The following is a 20,832-nucleotide window of genomic DNA, read 5'->3' on the forward strand; positions in this document are numbered from 1 at the left end:
CAAAAAAAAAACTTTAAAGAAAAAAGCACAGGCTACTTCGATTCAAAAGTAAAAAAATCACATTTTTCTAATATTAAAATGACAAGAAAAAAACTTTTGGCTTTACAGCACTATAAATAACCATATAGTTACTTTATAGCCAAAATAATACTGTATATTCTGAAGTGTTAAGAAAAATGTACCAGCAAAATTTTATAAAAATTAAAAAAACAAAAAAAAAAAAATTTTTGGCCGAAATTTACCACCGTGCATAGTAGGTCTGACTTACTATGGCATTATATTCGTTTCAAAAGTCTTTGTAATATCTATCATTAAATACCAATATTGTCTATATTAATGACATTATAATCCAGATAAAAAATAGGTCAAAAATCGAGGTTGTCCTGAGTTTTTCCTTATATCTCAGCTATTTGTGAGACAATTTTCTCTATTTTAAATAGCAATCGAACCGGGTCTATATTATATTGATGTAATGATGTATGAATCATGTATGTAAGTTATTCTTATGCTACGCATAGTTGATTTTAACATACAGATGGATCCAGAATATACTTTGTGAGGTCGCAAATGAAAAATTTTGAAATTTTAAACGGTATAACAAACTTATATATACCCTTGTCGCTCTGTCATTATGACAGACATGTATCCCTCAAAATTACATATAAGTTATTTAAAACCAAAACAGCGTTCAAAAGATACGCCATCCATTGTAAATCCCGAATTTTTAAGTTATATACCCACCAATATTATAATTTTCGGTTTCTTTTCTGGTACTTTTTCCAGTGAATTTTTTCTCTAATGAAACAAATGTTATAAAAATCACAAAATCATAAATCTCAACTCCTGATGGTAACACGTGTCTTTGGAATCACTGAAGTATTTACACTGCGTAATGGCATGAAATGTTTTCTAAAAACTTTCTTTCTCACACTCGCTCCAAAAGGTGATTATTACAACATTTCTAGCTAGTGACAAAATATGGTTAAACCTTTACCAAACCAACTAAATATTTCCTCACATCGCAATGTTTGACATTGAACCCAATTTAAAACAAAATCTACGATCTCCTACATGTGTTGTTAAGGATATATAATTCAAATGTGTGCAAATTATGTAGAACTTTATGACTTTATCTTAAAATAGAAGCAAATAAATGCCACCTGCTTTTCATAAGAAATATTATCAAAACCCCTTTTAAATGCGTACAAAATCGACCATTTGTAAAAACAGACATCAAACCATTCATACCCACATGCCCCCATATAATGGGGAGTTATAAATTATAACTATTTATTCGTATTACACACAGACTCATTCACACATTTAACCATTTCCTGTTCCTTAAAACGCATTAACAATTACAATTTGAATGTTTGAATGCTGTTAGCATTTCCATTTCCATATCAATTTCAGTTTCTTGTTATTGCTGGTGCTCATGTTGTCGATTTGTTGCTGGTTCTGGTTCGTAATCCGTAACAGTTACCGTTTCTGTTTCTGTTACAGTTAAATTAAAATTGTCATTGTCTTGACTTGACTCCTCATGCTACACTTGTGTCACTTGTGTTGTCGTTTGAAACCATTGTTCGATAAATGCGCTCTTACTGCGATTATCTGTTGCCAAATGACCATTTACAACTGTAAAATTATCCTCTTGCAAAGGCATCTCTTGATTATGACCATCACAGTCATGATGATTATTTGGATCATTATTTGGATGGCGTTGCTGATGATTGTTGTGCTGTTGATTGTGACGATTCTGTCCATATGGGTCATGTGGATGACGACGCTGATGATGATGATGGTGGTGATGATGATGACGATGTGATAGTAAACATCTGCTCAAGTGACGAGGACAAAACAGCAGCACAAATGTTTGTCGAAATTGTCGACTCATGGAACAGTATAATATAAAGTTTATACTGGAATTAAGTAAAGCCAACACATCCATTAGGTCACCTGCAATGAGAAGAAATAATAAATGAAAGGTTTTTATATTGAAAAAAAAAAAACAAACTAAACTAAAAGTTATAAATGAATAAATTGTATGTATAGAATAGAGTTTTGTGTTTCCTTTTTTTTTATTTAAAAAGAAAGATTTATGTAATATAAAAGAAAACGATGACGTTGATGATGTGGCAACTATATTTAGATTTCATACTCATACTTGCTTAAGATTTTTTATTTTATATGAATATTAGTGTGGCCCTTAAATTTTTACATTATCAATGCTCCCGAGGTCTGAAATTGTTCTCTGTCTCAGGTTGATGCCGCTGTACTGAACAGACGACCGAAGACTCTGTATTGAACAGTTGTCCGAAGCTTTTGTCTTTTACAATCGGTCGAAGTCTCTATACTGAACATACGACCGATGTCTCTGTATTGAACAATTGGCCTCTGAAGCCCCTGTATTGAACTGTTGTCCGAAGCCCCTGTTTTGAACAGACGAGCGATGTCTCTGTATTAAATAGTTGGCCGAAGACTCTCTTTTGAATAGTCGGAAAATGTCTCTGTATTGAACAGTCGGCAAAAGCCCCTATATAACAGAGACAGAAGTCTCGGTATTGAACAGTTGACCGAAGCTCCTGTCTTGAACAGACGACCGATGTCTATGTATTGAACAGTTAGCAGAAGCCGCTGTACTAAACAGGCGACCGAAGTCTCGGTATTGAACAGACGACTGAAGACTCTGTATTGAACAGTTGGCCGAAGCCGATGTCTTCAACAGACGACATAAGTCTCTGTCTTAAACAGTCGGCCGAAGCCCATGTACTGAATAGGCGACCGAAGTATCGGTAATGAACAGACGACTGAAGCCTCTGTATTGAGGCCGAGGCCTCTGTTGACTGAAGCCTCTGTCTTGGACAGACAACTGTAGTCTCTGTATTGAACTGTTGGCCGAAGCCTCTGTCTTGAATAGACGACTGAAGCCGCATTATTGAAGAGTTGGCCGAAGCCTCTGTCTTGCACCGACGACCGATGTCTTTGTATTGAACAGTTGGCCGAAGTCTCGGTATTGAATAAACGACTGAAGCCTATGTATTGAGCCCGAAGCCTCTGTCTTAAACAAACGACCGAAGTTTCTATATTGAACAGTTGGCAGAAGCCTATGTCTTGAACAATCGGCCGAAGCCCCTGTACAGAACAGACGACCAAAGTCTCGGTATTAATTAGACGACTGAAGCCTCTGTATTGAGGTCGAAGCATCTGTCTGGCACAGACGACCGAAGTCTCTGTATTGATTAGATGGCCGAAGCCTCTGTCTTGAACAGACGACTGAAGCATCTGTCTTGAAGAGACAACTGAAGAGTTTGCCAAAGTCTCTGTATTGATCAGTTGGCCGAAGCCTCTGTCTTGAACAGACGACTGAAGCCTCTGTATTGAAGAGTTGTGCGAAGCATCTGTGTGGAACAGTTGGCCGAAGTCTCTGTACTGAATAGACTACCGAAGTCTCGGTATTGAACAGACTACTGAAGCCTCTTTATTGTACAGTGGTCCGAAGCCTCTGTCTTGTATAATCAGTCGCAGTCTCTGTACAGAACTGATGACCGAAGTATTTGTATTGAATAGTTGTCTGAAGGCTCTGTCTTGAATGGTCCAGCCAGGGTGTAAACTTTCGTTACTTATATTGAAATTGTTATAAACTACATTAGAATTACTAGGTGGTAATGTAATCATTAAATGCTTTATTATTTTTTATTATGTATGGGAAAGTAGTTAGATACTTATCCATGTCAAAGTATTCATAGAAGGTCCACAAAAGTATGTATATTATGGGTCCTCATTAGATTCTAAGGCGATCTAGCTATGTGCGCCCGTCTGTCTGTCGATCGCTACATAATTGGCCCTATTGCCCATATAACCAGTATATCAGAAAATTATTTTATTGTCACATATTGATGTTGAGTATACAAAATTCGGAATATAACACTGTTACTTGTTATACATTATTTTGGGAAATATTGCTTATTCATTTCAACACTAAAAATTTTAAATAATATCAACCTCTAAACATTATTCGATTTTGCTCATATTTTAAGCATTTGATTTTTAGATGACGTAGAACTATTTCTATGCTAAATAAGGATAAACCTAATAAACATGCAGTAAAACATGAAGGGTTCTTAGCAAAGCTTTTTTAAGGGATAAATTGAATTTAATTTTAAAATAAATTGTTTTTTTTTATGCAGCTTTTGTTTTCATTGTAAATTTCTAATGAAATTTGACTTAATAAAATAATATGGTTTCCAAGGAATTACTAACTAAATGGTTAGTAACGTTGTTATTTTTCGTTTTTTTAAGGAATAATGAGATTTGTTTATGTCAAAAGTCATTTAAGTTATGCTACGACTTAAGGTTTTGTTTTTAAGGCTCTTTAGTTCATGTTTAATACGTTGTACTTTATTTAATACTAGTTTATTAAGTCACCAAGTGGCGGACAAATTGTTTATGACATAACGAAAATAATTTAATATAGTGTATGTTGTAGGTCTTTGAAAATAATGCCTGGTCTTTGAAGATAACCTCAAATCTCGAGTTAGTGGGAAAATTATTTTTTTGATTTCGCGCTTTTAACAGATAAATAATAACTTAGACTTAATTAAATGAAGGTGAATTCAAGTATTTCGTATTATTAAAATGTTTAGAAATTGAGGATTAACATTTTAAAGACGAAATGTTTCCTATCAATTTTCAATAGAAGATTTACCATAAAATATTGAAAATTCAATCTAGTAATAAATATTCCATAAAATATCCTGAAAAAGGATTATTTTAATAATAATAACTTCCTTTACAATGACCACTAATTACCTACTGCATTACTTGGAAGTAGTAGTGTAATGGCTGCTTATTTTGAAGTCATTTTCATGAGCATTCTGTTTTTACTCATAAAGTCTTCTTCTGTAAGACCAAAATATAAATTAACTTTTACATAATTTGTAAAGGAACCACTTTTACTTACTCCTTTTTGTCAAGCCATTTTCTGTGATAAATGATGTGTATGTTAGATTTATAATAGCTGAATCTTATTTATTTTGGTCAACCTTTATGAGCAATCCTGATCTTATATATTGTACATATTTCACAAAAAGCCAGCTCTCAACATAATTTTAGAAATATAAACTATTTACACATGTATAAATAAACAATATCCAATGTCATGCTAGACTTTAGCAAAAAAAAAAAACATAGAATAACCCTGCAGCTGATAAAAGCTCTATTACTGGTTGGTTGTCGTCTTTTATCATTAATTGATGTCTGGTTTTAACATAGACAACCTACTACAATACAAGCACTTATTTATAAGTATCTAAGTATTCTATATGTTCCTTATCAATCTTTCACCCCTATTTGTGTATTTTGCTGATTCTTTTTTTTACGCAAAGTACAAAAAAAAAAGAAGAAGTGAGTTTGTAATATTGTTTAACATCAGAACTATTATGTTATCAGCAGAAGTGCGGGTAAATTGTTTATTGCTTAATAGTAAATTGTTTATTTGTTTATCCAAACAGACGATAATGGATACAAATTAATTACATATTTGCTTTTCTATTTCCATCTATTATCGGCTGATCATTTTCAGTTAGAATAATCAGGTTTATTTCTTTACAAACAAAAACAGTTTAGTTTATGTTAAAGCATTTATTGTTGTTAAATATTTATGGCAATTGTTTGCAAAACAACAATGAAATACAATAAATAAATAAAGTATGTAAATAATAGGATTTTTTTTAAAAGTAATAATGATTGTAGGTGTTTGTTTGTAAGTAATACTAAAGTCGTAGTATTTATACCTTACAGGGTATATTGGGTTAGTGCCATTATTTGTAATGTGAATTGGTATTGTTCCCACACCCACCCTTAAAGTATACCAATCTGTTCTGGATCATTTTCTGCACGATCACTACTAAGCGATGTCCATCCGTCCTTCCGTCCACACAACTATAGGTAGCAATTCAAAGATATTTCGACGAAATTTAGCACAAGATTTTATATTGCCTTAGAGAATATATACAAATATCCACACAAAATGTATCACAACTAAGTTTTATATAAACCGAACTGTACCACTGTCGAAAATTTCATTAATGAGCATTAATCTCTGAAATAACTTAGTATCGAAATAAAATTCAACACAAGTCTTATATATAAACAAATCATCCCACCTATTAGGTGTATGAATTAAAAATGCGGGATTTTTTTTATTTTGAAACACTTGTACAATATAAATTTATTCAAAGTATTGGCCATTGTTAGTTAAGGACTTTTCTATCTTTCTGGCAACATATGGATTCCGAGCCATTTCTGAGGTCAAGAACGAATTAAGCCAATATGGGATACTCTGTTCCAAAATCGTAACCCAGAGATAGCGTTCTTCTTCGACCGGGTCTTTTCATGATGAAATATTACGGTTTCATTTCTTGGCGCATATTCTGGGTGTTTTTCGGCAAACGAATCAGTTGCGTTCGTCCCAGGATCCCTGTGATGGTCTGGCCAGATTTCAGCAGCCCATAATAGATAGGACCCTTTTGGTCCCATCAAATACAAAGCATTGTCTTAGCGCCATGAATATTTGGCTTTGGTGACGATTAGGCTGGTGGTTTAGAAACGTTTTTTTTTTTAAATAATTACCTATCTCGGGAACTATTAGATAAATTGTTACGAAATTTTACATGGTTGGAGCTAAGGTGTTTTCCTCTCAAAGTTATTCAACACGGGTCTCACTTTTAAAAAAAAATCACCAAAATCTATTTATAACCTGAATGAGCTAAATTTAAAATATAAATAGTTCTTGAGAAGATCTACAAAAAAATATGCCTACAAAGCGTGACCACTTTTTTTAGTACAAATTAGTTTGACGTGTTTACTCTTACAAGTGTTTTGTATGATCAAACTTCATCAAATAAAATGAAACTAAGTTTTTTGTTTTGAATCATCCTAAGTAAAATAAGTTTTTGATATAAATAAAAGAATTTAAATGTATTTTATTTAGTGGTTACGTCTTTTTCGTCAAATATTTGTCATGTGTGAAACTACCTTTACATACATGATTCATACATCAATATACCGGGAATTCTTACGGCTGTCGGCCCATAAATGGCTGAGATATTAGGAAAAAACCGGGAAAACCTCGACTTTTTGCCTATTTTTGATTTATATCAGGATAACTAAGTCATTAATATAGACTATATGGATATCTGATGATAGATATTTCAAAGTCCATTGCAACGATGTATATAAGGCTATAGTAGGTTGGACCTACAACGGGTCAAAATCGGGAAAAATATTTTTTAACCCGAATTTTTTTTCATCAACAATTTTTTTTTTGTACTAAATTCTTTTTTGAATTTTTTTTTTAAATTAAAAGAATTTATAAAAAATTTAAAAAAAAAAAATTGGAAAAATCTTATTTTAAAAAAATAAAAAAACAATTTGGAAGAAAAAATTTTAAAACAATTTAAAATAAAAATTTAATTTTGTTAAAAAAAAATATTTTTAAGTATAATTTGGTGAACGGTATATAAGATTCGACACAGCCGAATATAGCTCTCTTACTTGTTTTTTTTGAAATTTTTCTCAATATTTTTTTGGTTTTTTAGATATATCGGGCATACAAAAGGCTGACATTTAAAAAAAAAATTATCTATATTGGCGTTAAAATTCTAAATAAAATAAAAATAACTTTCTAGTAGTAATCTCGTCCATATAAAAAGTTACACGCATCAAAAGTTGGAACATGTTTTACGTTTCTGGCCAAAAAATCTCTATATTTTTTTTTTTGTAGGAAACAATTTTCTTCGGGACTATATAAAATTTATAAATGATCCGAAAAGATAACTTAATAGAAAAGCGTCCAAAGTAAAATTTGGCTCACTTAAGCGGACCTAGTCCCAAGAAGACCTGTTCAAAATTGACCAATTTAAAAATAAACTTCATGTTTGAGTAAAAAATTCTAAAAACGATCCACAGTTGATTATATAAGGTGAATGCATCTCATAATTGATTTTTGCAAATGATTGAAATTAAACAAAAAACTGGTTATATCGTTAAGTTAAGATGTCAAGCAATAATTATTTGCAGAAGTATTCGAAAATGGCGACAGAATACACTACTTTCGACTTTAAAGATTTAATGAGTTAAAATTATACCATATCCAAAGGCGTATTTTTAATATTTATAATTATTTTTTTAGGATTGTTATACTCTTTTAATGAGTTTTGCATATATTGTTAGCAAATTTGAAATTTATTCATTTAAAATGTATAATGTTTTTTGGCTTACCTACGCACCTTTGAATGGATTTTAATTATTGGCGCCGATCAAGTTTTAACATAGAATTAACGTTTGACTTATTATCTAAAAGATTTATGAAAATTAGCTGCCTTTTTGTGCTTATAAATAAATGGCATGCAAAAATGTTGAGAAACTCAGAAATTTAAAAAAAAAATTAAATACTTTTTTTGAATTTAGTTGCTTTACATTGCTTATTTTGCTATGATAGCTTATAAAAATGTACAACTTTATATAAAGTAAATTGTTTAACAAAATAGTGTTTTAATTTTTTTAATCGGATGAAATTTGTAAAAATTATTCAACTTTTCATTAACACCTTTTATAGTATTTTCTCCCTCAGCGCATATGAATATAAAAAAACCAAGTATAAAAAAATTTGTTTGTACAATTTTTGATTTACAATGTATGTAAATTTTTTCGAAAAACTTTAATAACTTTTGGAAATTTTTGTCTATATAAAATTATCTTTAATACACTGTGCAAAAAAAATAGGTTTTTATAGAAAAAAATTAAAATAACTATAATTTTAAAAATTACGAAATAAATAAAAAATGCGAAACTTTTTATAAAAACTTAAATAATTTTTTAATAATGATATCTTTAACCGTTACAATTTTACATTAATTTAAATTTTATATTTTCTTCATTGATAATCAGCATATTAAATTTTTTTTTAGTTTTTCAAATAAATGATGTCCGAAAAATTAATAAAGTTATTTAATTTTACTAAAGATTTTCAACAATACCAATTACTTATACAAAAACCATATATTTATTCATTAGGGGCTCCACAAGCCTTGCTACCTTTTGATCAATTTAAACGTTTTTTTAAATATTCCATGCAAAATGTGTGTTGGAAAAAACTTAAAAAATACAGCCATTTTTATAAGTTCCAATTTTGGATGCATGTAACTTTTTATAGGGATGAGCTAACTGTTAGCAAGTTGCTTTTATTGTATTTGAAATTTTATCGTAAATATAGATGATATTTAAAAAAAAATTCGAACCTCCGTATCTAAAGACGATGTAAAAAATATTTTTTAACCCGAATTTTTTTTCACCAAAAGTTTTATTTTCTCTAAATATTAAAAAAAAATTTGAAAAAACAAAAAAAAAATTTAAAAAAAAAATATTTAAAATTTAAAAAAAATAATTCGAAAATTTTTTTTCCAAAGAATTAAAAAAACAACTTTGGAAAAAAAATAAATTTGGTTTACCTAAATATATTAAAAATTTTTATTTTTAAATACCGAATTTCCTAAAATGGGGAAAATGTGTTTTTTACTGAGTTTTTTAAAACTTTTATAAAATTAAAAATGATTTTAACAACTTAAAATCGCAAAATAATGTTTTTCAAAGTTCTTCGTGGCCCCCAGGAATCTTTATATGATCCCCTAGAAGGTCTCGTACCCCCATACTTATATGTGTATGGACTGAAACAGACTAAATGCCCATTATTGCTGAAATAATATCATCAATCGCAACTAAAAACCTCTAAAACAGTTGTTTCTTCGCCAAACTATTATTTTTAATGAAAACAGTTTTTGCTCTACACAGTGGTATTATATGGTCGGGCTTGACCGACTATACTTTCTTAGTTGTTTTTTAAATGTAAAAATTCAATAAATTTGTCTTTTGAATTCAACTTTAAGAAATGTTGTGATTTTGTTATGAGTAATAGCATAATAATATTGATTTTTTTCTTATTTCCTAATAAGTATGTGTGCCACTTTGTTTATTAGGGTGGCACTTTTTCGATTTTCCATGCTCCCAAGTAATAAAATTGTACTTGTAAAGTATCCGGTAAGGTCCGATGCCTTATAGAAAATGTTTGTTTTTTTTATTGGATTTTTTCAACATTTAATTTTATTAAACTTTTGTGAAAATATTTGTAACTTGACCCAAATCTTAAAATAAACATCTAAACATTATCCGACTTTTCACACATTTTCAGCATTTGATTCTAGATGGCGAAGAATAAACATGGGAGCATCGAATATCCAAAAAATATAAAAATAAGTGCCACCTTATTTTCAATATTATGTCTACATAATATGATTGTGGCATAACATATGTATGCTGTTGTATTTTGACAAACAATCTATTATCTCTCTACATGTCAAACATAATTTTTGTCTACTTACTCAATTTAAGATAACACTGCATAAAGAACGCTTCTCCCAATATGGTATTCAGCAGACCCATAATGCCCTGAGGAAACTCTGTGATGAGAAATAGCAGCAAAACAGCCAAAAGCATTTGTGTTGTACGATCTGTCTGTTTCGCTTTATCGATTTTCTTGCGTATCGCAAACGATGAGCTCACCATTGTCATCTGGCTGCCATCTGGTGCTGAGGAGGGTGGCACTAATGTATTCATTGTCGTAGAGTGTGCAGATTTCTCTTCAGCTTTTATTAATTGATTTCGTAACATTTGTCTGCGTCTCTTGACCTCCAAAAGCGCTGATATTAAACGTAATGATAGTACAGTCAAGGCTATGCATGGTATGAGTTTGATAAGTACCGAATAGATGAGCAGTGTGCCCAAACGTAGTGTGCTGTTGCGTAGGGCCATATCGCTGTGATACAAACGATAGACTGTGATATTACGCTCTAATGTTGTATCATTGCTGGTGGCAGTGCTGGTGATGCTGTCGCTAACGCTGCCTCCACTGCTGCTGCCATTAAAAGTGCTGAATTTTGAAAAATTCGCATAATCGTGTTTAGCTTGATAATTTACAATGTATTCACTCAATGGCCGCGAGTGCAGTACTTTGTCGTTGGCATTCACCACTTCCTCAAATTGTGCTATCGAACTGACTAAGTACAGCCAGGGTGTCACCACCACCCCGCACAAAACATAAGCTAAAATTATTGTCAGCACAGTGTTACGCATGCCACACCACTCTCTAGACACTTGCGGATAAGTTACAGCCAAATAGCGCCACACCGCCAGCATAACTGTCAGCCAAATGGAGATGGTGTGCAGCAGTTGGGCATAGATGGCGTGAAATTTAATATAACAAGCCCATGTATAATTAAGTTGCTGCTCACGTGGCCAGCGCTCAGTTAAGATGTAGTCATGCACAGCATACGGTATATACTCCAGCATGACAGCCAAATCTGCTACCGCCAGCCCGGTGAGTATGGCATTTGTTGGTGTACGCATCTCGCGACGTGTTAATACAATTATATTTAGAGTATTTGCTAAAGTACCCAACAGACAGACTGAGAGCGAGAGGTAGCCATGTATAAGTTTATAGCTGTAATCGAAATCGTGCAAAATAAAGCAGATGTATATTAAGTTTTAGTCAGGGTATGAGGCACAAAAATTAAATTTTTATTTGCGTAAATTATTTTGTAAATTGTAGGGGTATAAATTTTTATAAAGTTGACGACATGTATGGTAATCGTATGTGTGGAAATTTATTGTAATTGCATGTAAAATAAATATTTATAGTTTTTCGTGACTGACTGACTGACTGACTACGAGAGTGGTATGGAAAATGGGACTGAATAATTGTTTATTTAAAATTTATACAACAAAATACCAAGGGCATTTTTTAAAGATTAAATTTAAATATTGTTTTTTAATTCGAAAGAATATTTTGCCAACTTTGGTCGACGCCAAAGTTTTCTATAGAAAATATTGTTGAGGCCAATGTTTTCTATAGAAAATCTGGTTGAGGCCAATGTTTTCTATAGAAAATCTGGTTGAGGCCAATGTTTTCTATAGAAAATCTGGTTGAGGCCAATGTTTTCTATAGAAAATCTGGTTGAGGCCAATGTTTTCTATAGAAAATCTGGTTGAGGCCAATGTTTTCTATAGAAAATCTGGTTGAGGCCAATGTTTTCTATAGAAAATATTGTTGAGGCCAATGTTTTCTATAGAAAATATTGTTGAGGCCAATGTTTTCTATAGAAAATATTGTTGAGGCCAATGTTTTCTATAGAAAATATTGTTGAGGCCAATGTTTTCTATAGAAAATATTGTTGAGGCCAATGTTTTCTATAGAAAATATTGTTGAGGCCAATGTTTTCTATAGAAAATATTGTTGAGGCCAATGTTTTCTATAGAAAATATTGTTGAGGCCAATGTTTTCTATAGAAAATATTGTTGAGGCCAATGTTTTCTATAGAAAATATTGTTGAGGCCAATGTTTTCTATAGAAAATATTGTTGAGGCCAATGTTTTCTATAGAAAATATTGTTGAGGCCAATGTTTTCTATAGAAAATATTGTTGAGGCCAATGTTTTCTATAGAAAATATTGTTGAGGCCAATGTTTTCTATAGAAAATATTGTTGAGGCCAATGTTTTCTATAGAAAATATTGTTGAGGCCAATGTTTTCTATAGAAAATATTGTTGAGGCCAATGTTTTCTATAGAAAATATTGTTGAGGCCAATGTTTTCTATAGAAAATATTGTTGAGGCCAATGTTTTCTATAGAAAATATTGTTGAGGCCAATGTTTTCTATAGAAAATATTGTTGAGGCCAATGTTTTCTATAGAAAATATTATTGAGGCCAATGTTTTCTATAGAAAATATTGTTGAGGCCAATGTTTTCTATAGAAAATATTGTTGAGGCCAATGTTTTCTATAGAAAATATTGTTGAGGCCAATGTTTTCTATAGAAAATATTGTTGAGGCCAATGTTTTCTATAGAAAATATTGTTGAGGCCAATGTTTTCTATAGAAAATATTGTTGAGGCCAATGTTTTCTATAGAAAATATTGTTGAGGCCAATGTTTTCTATAGAAAATCTGGTTGACGCCGAGGTTTTCTATAGAAAATCTGGTTGACGCCGAGGTTTTCTATATAAAATCTGGTTGACGCCGAGGTTTTCTATATAAAATCTGGTTGACGCCGAGGTTTTCTATAGAAAATCTGGTTGACGAAGAGGTTTTCTATAGAAAATCTGGTTGACGAAGAGGTTTTCTATAGAAAATCTGGTTGACGAAGAGGTTTTCTATAGAAAATCTGGTTGACGCCGAGGTTTTCTATAGAAAATCTGGTTGACGCCGAGGTTTTCTATAGAAAATCTGGTTGACGCAGAGGTTTTCTATAGAAAATCTGGTTGACGCCGAGGTTTTCTATAGAAAATCTGGTTGACGCCGAGGTTTTCTATAGAAAATCTGGTTGAGGCCAATGTTTTCTATAGAAAATCTGGTTGACGCCGAGGTTTTCTATAGAAAATCTGGTTGACGCCGAGGTTTTCTATAGAAAATCTGGTTGAGGCCAATTTTTTCTATAGAAAATCTGGTTGACGCAGAGGTTTTCTATAGAAAATCTGGTTGACGCCGAGGTTTTCTATAGAAAATCTGGTTGACGCCGAGGTTTTCTATAGAAAATCTGGTTGACGCCGAGGTTTTCTATAGAAAATCTGGTTGACGCTGAGGTTTTCTATAGAAAATCTGGTTGACGCCGAGGTTTTCTATAGAAAATCTGGTTGACGCCGAGGTTTTCTATAGAAAATCTGGTTGACGCCGAGGTTTTCTATAGAAAATCTGGTTGACGCCGAGGTTTTCTATAGAAAATCTGGTTGACGCCGAGGTTTTCTATAGAAAATCTGGTTGACGCCGAGGTTTTCTATAGAAAATCTGGTTGACGCCGAGGTTTTCTATAGAAAATCTGGTTGACGCCGAGGTTTTCTATAGAAAATCTGGTTGACGCCGAGGTTTTCTATAGAAAATCTGGTTGACGCCGAGGTTTTCTATAGAAAATCTGGTTGACGCCGAGGTTTTCTATAGAAAATCTGGTTGACGCCGAGGTTTTCTATAGAAAATCTGGTTGACGCCGAGGTTTTCTATAGAAAATCTAGTTGACGCCGAGGTTTTCTATAGAAAATCTGGTTGACGCCGAGGTTTTCTATAGAAAATCTGGTTGACGCCGAGGTTTTCTATAGAAAATCTGGTTGACGCCGAGGTTTTCTATAGAAAATCTGGTTGACGCCGAGGTTTTCTATAGAAAATCTGGTTGATGCCGAGGTTTTCTATAGAAAATCTGGTTGTTTTCTACAGAAAATCTTGTTGCCGCATATATTTTCTGCAGTTAATCTTATTGTCGCCAATGTCTTTTTTATAGAAATTCTGTTGTCCATAAATAGTCTAGCTAATGATAATGCTTTTATAAAAAAATCTTACTGGTTTTATTTGAAAAAGGTTTTTGTTTATTCCTTCCGGTTAAATTGACCTAGTTTTCTATTTCTCATTTAATTTTAAAATATTTACTTAAAACAAAACCCGAAATGAATATTAATGTTTTTCTTCTTTTCTTTGCTTGTGTTGAAACCACTCTCACATCAATAAATATTTATATTGGGTAGAATATAAATACGAAATTGAAATATTCATTTACATTTGTTTACAATATAGTAAAAGATGCTTTTATATGTTAGAAGTTAAGCATGTAACTTCAATAAAATGACTTCTAAAAACCTCTCAGAAAATTGTTATTGATTTTAAAACTATTTACTATAAATTAAATGCAATAACTCAGTATTAATGAAAATTTACTTGGAAATTTCTAGCTTTCACTTACCTTGTATGAAAATCATCAATACTTTTATCACAGTAAATTATTTGGGTAGTATTCAGCGACATGTTGCATATTCTACTTGTAGCAAAAAACATTAAATGTTTGCAATAACTTAATATTTCTATAGTTTTTCTTTAACTGCAAAGACAAAGAGATAGAGAGGGAAGAAAAAATGAAGGTCAGTAATTGTTTTTAAAGAGAACTTTTTTACAATTTTATATTATTTAAAGATTCAGAATGTTTTCACAAGAGTAATTGATTTGTTGTTAAATTCCATAAGGAAATTTTGCATAAAAGAAGTTGTTGCAAACAAAGTTTATAAAATAATAGGAATTTTTATATAAGACAGAAGTGTGAAAGAATAACTTTTAGTAAAAACAAGTATGTGTAAAAGGCTAAACAGGGAATATCATCCTTTTTCTACCCACCATCAAAAAATTTCGGGTGTATTGATTTTGTCATTCCGTTTGTAATACATCAAAATATGTATATGTCGCAGACCCACAAAAGTATATATATTCTGGGTCTTTATGAAATACTGTTTGCGCAGTCATAAATATGTTGATTATGTGTAAATCCTGATAAGATTTTGCACAAATTACTTCTGAGTACTCTGAAATTATACTGCAAAGTATGGTGAAATCGAGCAACAGTTGTGCCCCTCAGAAAATGACTTGATAATTGTCTTATAATAACTAATATCGTAATGAAATTGGACATAAACAAGTTTTATATGAACCTAAATCTTTCTACCAACTTTTGTGAGGATCGGTCCATAATTGACTCTACCCCCCCTATAATCACTATATCAGAAATATATTTCATTGTCTCATATTGATATACAAGATTCGGCACAGCCTATTATAACACTCTTACTTATTGACAATTTAGTTTTATTGTACTGAGTAGAAATATTGTGAGACGTATACTTATTATTTAATACCTTCGAATTAAATAATACTCATACGCCCATAATACACCAAATTACACATTTTTCGGAAATATTTGTTTTTCAAAAATATGTTTAAATTATTGGGTGTATGACTTAAAACTGTGGAAATTTTTCAAATGTGTTGATATTGTTTTGAATAATTTTTACAATATAAATTTATTTAAAGTATTGGCCATTGTTAGCTATAGACTGCTCATCTTTTGAGGCCAAGAACGATTCAAGCCAATTTCGTACTATACGGCGGATGAGGCAAAACTTCCCAACCAATTTATTCTAAATACTTTTTAACAGATATTGCAACATGTGGCCGAGTGTTGTCATAAGGGAATATTATGGTTTCATGTCTGAATGCATACTCTGGGCGTTTTTTTGCCAATGCTCGCTTCAAACTAATCAGTTGCATTCGATACATGTACCCTGCTCTGGTCAGCTTTCAGCTGTTTATAATATATAGGACCCTTTTGTTCCTTTTAAATACTGGGAATTACCTGATGTCGATTCGGCTGATATGCCAGGCTTCAAATACGATCTTATGCAATATTTTTGAAGGACGGAGTTTTATAGTGGCATGTTTATACCCTACACCACTATAGTGGGGAGGGTATTATGCATTTGTGCAGATGTTTGTAACGCCCAAAAATATTAGTCTAACACCCACCTTAAAGTATATCGATCGACTTCGAATCACTTTTTGAGTCGATTAAACGATGTCCGTCCGTCCGTCCGTCCGTCCGTCTGGTTGGCTGGCTGGCTGGCTGGCTGGCTGTCCATGTAAACCTTGTGCGCAGAGTAGAGGTCGCAATTTTGAAGATATTTCGATCAAACGTGGTACATATTATTTTTTCGGCCCAAGGAACAAGCCTATTGAAACTGGCTGAAATCCGTCCATTATTTCACCTAGCCCCCATACAAATGTCCTTCCGAAATTGGACTTTATCGGTCATAAATGTTTAATTCTTAAATGTATCTCCACAAATTGCGCTCCAAAAAAGACTTATATATATATATACAAAATTCATGTCACCAAATTTTGTCACGATCGGTCCATAATTACTTATAGCTCCCATATAGACCCGCTACCGAAAATCACTTTAACGTGCATAAATCGCTTAAAAATGTTGGTATACTCACAATTTAACATAGTAGACTTTCATATAGACATAAATCACACTACCAAATTTCATGGTGATCGGTCCATAATTGTTCATAGCCCCCATATAAGGCCCACTTCCGAAAATCACTCAAAAATATAAATTATTGAAATTTTAAAAGAAAAATGTTTTTGCTTTTTTACTTAGTGTAGAGTATTATATGGTCCAGCTTGACCGACCATACTTTCTTACTTATTTTAAAATTGTTTTTGTACGACCGAAAATTATCTTATCTAAACAAAAAAAATTATCTCGGAGTAAATGTAGTAAATTTTGATACAAATTTTAGTTTTAGAAACTCAATAAATAGGTAATATGTAATAAAATCTTTATTTATTAACTAAACTCAATGAAATTATCAATGGTTTTTAAATTTGTCATTCTAAAGAACAAAATTCCAAAATTCCTAAAAATTAGATCGAACATTTTTCACCATTTTGCCCATAAGGTCCTCATTTCCTTCGGGGCTGAGAAAATACTTTGGGAATAAATAGGGAACACATCTAGGTTTTCAAAACTATTTTCCGTTTTCTGATCCCAGCTTAGGATTTTAGATTTTGTGATCCAAATTTGAGGTAAAATTCCGAAGGGTGTAGGGGCGACATATTCGAAAAAAATAACATGTTTTTTATACTAAAATGTTCTGCGTAAAGATAACATACAGAAACATATACAATTGTTATATGGTCTTAAAAAAAGTTTTTTTTCTTATGAAAAAATGAGTTAATTCACTTTTTCGCCCAAAAAACATCAAAAATCTACTATTTTTGGAATTTTTAAATTGTAAATTGTTTATTTCGTATATAACAAAAGAAATTCGAGTCCATACGGTACAAAAGTTCGATGGCTAAGTTTTAGAATTTAAATTTTGAAATGCCTATAACTAGGAAATTATAAGAAATCTTTTTTCATAACCGAGCGCTATCCATAAATATAAAAATTTTACATGTCGAAGGTTTCCAACTTTGGGCCCCCATAGCGCCGCCACTGGAGCATTTGTAAGGGGCCATTTTAATAACATAAACTGGAAAACTCCTTTGCTACGCCCACGTTATCCCGATCGGACCAACCGTTAAGAAATGCCTGATTTATTTCCAAAATATTTGCATTCTACATCACTGTGTGCTCGCAAACGTTTTGAAATTGCTGCTTGAATGGCTCCCAATGATTTTGCAACCTCTTGTTGAGTTGGTCAACAATTTTAGTGCCTCTAATTCTTGGTGTTCAAACTTTTTTGATGAACTGGGCGATCTTTGTCTTCCGTATCAAATTCTCCACTTCTGAATTGAACAAACCATCTCTCGCGCGTTGAAACCGATGGAACGCATTCATCATAAGCTTTAGTGAGTTTTCGATGTGCTTCAGCGGTACTTTTTTTCAAATTAAAGAAGTAAAGCAAAACTTCCCGCATATGACGCTTCGTTGGTAGAAAATTCGACATTAGCGAAGCAAAAAAAAAACGTTGTTTACACTATAATGTTCAATAACTAAGTGAGAATAAATGATAGATATGAACCCTTCAAAATGACTTAGAAGTTATTTGGAACAATAATTGCGTTCAAAAGATACACCATCTATTGTATATCCCTCATTTTTAAGTCATACACCCAACAGATTTGTTGGACTGAGTAGAGTGATCTACTTTTGCAGAAACATTATGAGACGTATACTTATTATTTAATACCTGTGAATTGAATAATACTCATACGCCTACAATAAACCAAATTAACGATTTTTCGGAAATAAAGTTATTTTATAACAGTTATTTTGTGACTATAAAAATAAAAATCCATTAAATAACAATCACAAAAAAAAACTCATTTAAGGAGTTTTATTTCTTCCGTCAGAAAAAAAACTCAATTGAGGAGTTTTATTTTTTCCTTCAGAAAATATAACCAATTTTATGTTATTTGACACCTAAAGCATTCCGCTGGTCAGATCATTACAATTTGTAAAGCAGCATACATTGAAATTGAATAAATTGTCTTAAAATAAAATCAAGAGGAACTATAATTTGTTATTGATTGATTCCTATTATCAAATTGTTGTTGTTTTTTTTCTTCTTAAACATATAAATTACTACAAACATTATATCAGATAGACTCAATAAAGAAAGATACTGAAAAAAGTAGAAAATAAACGAAAAGAGTTTTATTTTCTGACGGGAAAAATAAAACTCCTCAAATGACTTTTATTTTATGACCGAAAAAATAAAACTTCTCAAATAAGTTTTTTTTTTCTGACGGAAAAAATAAAACTCCTCTAATCAGTTTTTTTATTTAAAACTCTTTTTTAAGAGTTTCATTACGTTGAAAAATAACAGTTAACTGTGGAGTTGAGATCACCATAGATTATGAAAAACGAATATATTGGTATACAGTGTATGTCTCCGTTGACTCTAACATAGAGAGTTTTTGTCCTGGTACCTGATTTTAACAAAAAATCGTTTAAATTAAATAATACCGAAATCCAATTTAGTTATAGTGTAAGTGAATTTAAATTGTTATATTTTCTATAGAAAATCTTACTGTCAACAATATTTTCTATAGAAAATCTTACTGTCGACAATATTTTCTATAAAAATCTTTCTGTCGTCAACATTTTCTACAGAAATTTTTACAGTCGACAACATTTTCTATAGAAAATCTTACTGTCGACAACATTTTCTATAGAAAATCTTACTGTCGACAACATTTTCTATAGAAAATCTTACTGTCGACAACATTTTCTATAGAAAGTCTTACTGTCGACAACATTTTCTATAGAAAGTCTTACTGTCGACAACATTTTCTATAGAAAGTCTTACTGTCGACAACATTTTCTATAGAAAGTCTTACTGTCGACAACATTTTCTATAGAAAGTCTTACTGTCGACAACATTTTCTATAGAAAATCTTACTGTCGACAACATTTTCTATAGAAAATCTTACTGTCGACAACATTTTCTATAGAAAATCTTACTGTCGACAACATTTTCTATAGAAAATCTTACTGTCTACAACATTTTCTATAGAAAATCTTACTGTCTACAACATTTTCTATAGAAAATCTTACTGTCTACAACATTTTCTATAGAAAATCTTACTGTCTACAACATTTTCTATAGAAAATCTTACTGTCGACAACATTTTCTATAGAAAGTCTTACTGTCGACAACATTTTCTATAGAAAGTCTTACTGTCGACAACATTTTCTATAGAAAGTCTTACTGTCGACAACATTTTCTATAGAAAATCTTACTGTCGACAACATTTTCTATAGAAAATCTTACTGTCGACAACATTTTCTATAGAAAATCTTACTGTCGACAACATTTTCTATAGAAAATCTTACTGTCGACAACATTTTCTATAGAAAATCTTACTGTCGACAACATTTTCTATAGAAAATCTTACTGTCTACAACATTTTCTATAGAAAATCATACTGTCTACAACATTTTCTATAGAAAATCTTACTGTCTACAACATTTTCTATAGAAAATCTTACTGTCGACAACATTTTCTATAGAAAGTCTTACTGTCGACAACATTTTCTATAGAAAGTCTTACTGTCGACAACATTTTCTATAGAAAGTCTTACTGTCGACAACATTTTCTATAGAAAGTCTTACTGTCGACAACATTTTCTATAGAAAGTCTTACTGTCGACAACATTTTCTATAGAAAGTCTTACTGTCGACAACATTTTCTATAGAAAATCTTACTGTCGTCAGCATTTTCTATAGAAAATCTTACTGTCGTCAGCATTTTCTATAGAAAATCTTACTGTCGTCAGCATTTTCTATAGAAAATCTTACTGTCGTCAGCATTTTCTATAGAAAATCTTACTGTCGTCAGCATTTTCTATAGAAAATCTTACTGTCGTCAGCATTTTCTATAGAAAATCTTACTGTCGTCAG

The 20,832-nt window shown here is 31.6% G+C and overlaps 2 protein-coding genes across 2 annotated transcripts in view; both read right to left on the reverse strand.

Moving 5' to 3' along the window:
• The window catches only part of Cnep1r2 (CTD nuclear envelope phosphatase 1 regulatory subunit 2), a 596,488-nt gene that overhangs the window by 137,874 nt on the left and 437,782 nt on the right, over nucleotides 1–20,832 (reverse strand). The window lies entirely within an intron of this gene.
• LOC135954909 (G-protein coupled receptor dmsr-1-like) lies at nucleotides 1,544–14,894 on the reverse strand. Its single transcript, XM_065505152.1, has 3 exons — nucleotides 14,833–14,894; nucleotides 10,437–11,554; nucleotides 1,544–1,956 (listed from the first exon to the last, which is right to left on the reverse strand). Exons 1-3 carry the CDS (start codon nucleotides 14,892–14,894, stop codon nucleotides 1,544–1,546), a joined length of 1,593 nt encoding a protein of 530 aa, XP_065361224.1.

This window comes from Calliphora vicina, chromosome 3, assembly GCF_958450345.1.
Source record: "Calliphora vicina chromosome 3, idCalVici1.1, whole genome shotgun sequence".
NCBI classification, from domain to species: domain Eukaryota; kingdom Metazoa; phylum Arthropoda; class Insecta; order Diptera; family Calliphoridae; genus Calliphora; species Calliphora vicina.

Excerpts from the sequence above, each read along its gene's own strand:
- LOC135954909 (XM_065505152.1), bottom strand. The coding sequence starts at position 14,894 with ATGTCGCTGAATACTACCCAAATAATTTACTGTGATAAAAGTATTGAT. Across the intron at positions 11,555-14,832 it reads ATTGATGATTTTCATACAAG|CTATAAACTTATACATGGCT; the intron begins GTAAGTGAAAGC and ends TTTCGATTACAG. Across the intron at positions 1,957-10,436 it reads GCAGTGTTATCTTAAATTGA|GTGACCTAATGGATGTGTTG; the intron begins GTAAGTAGACAA and ends TTCTCATTGCAG.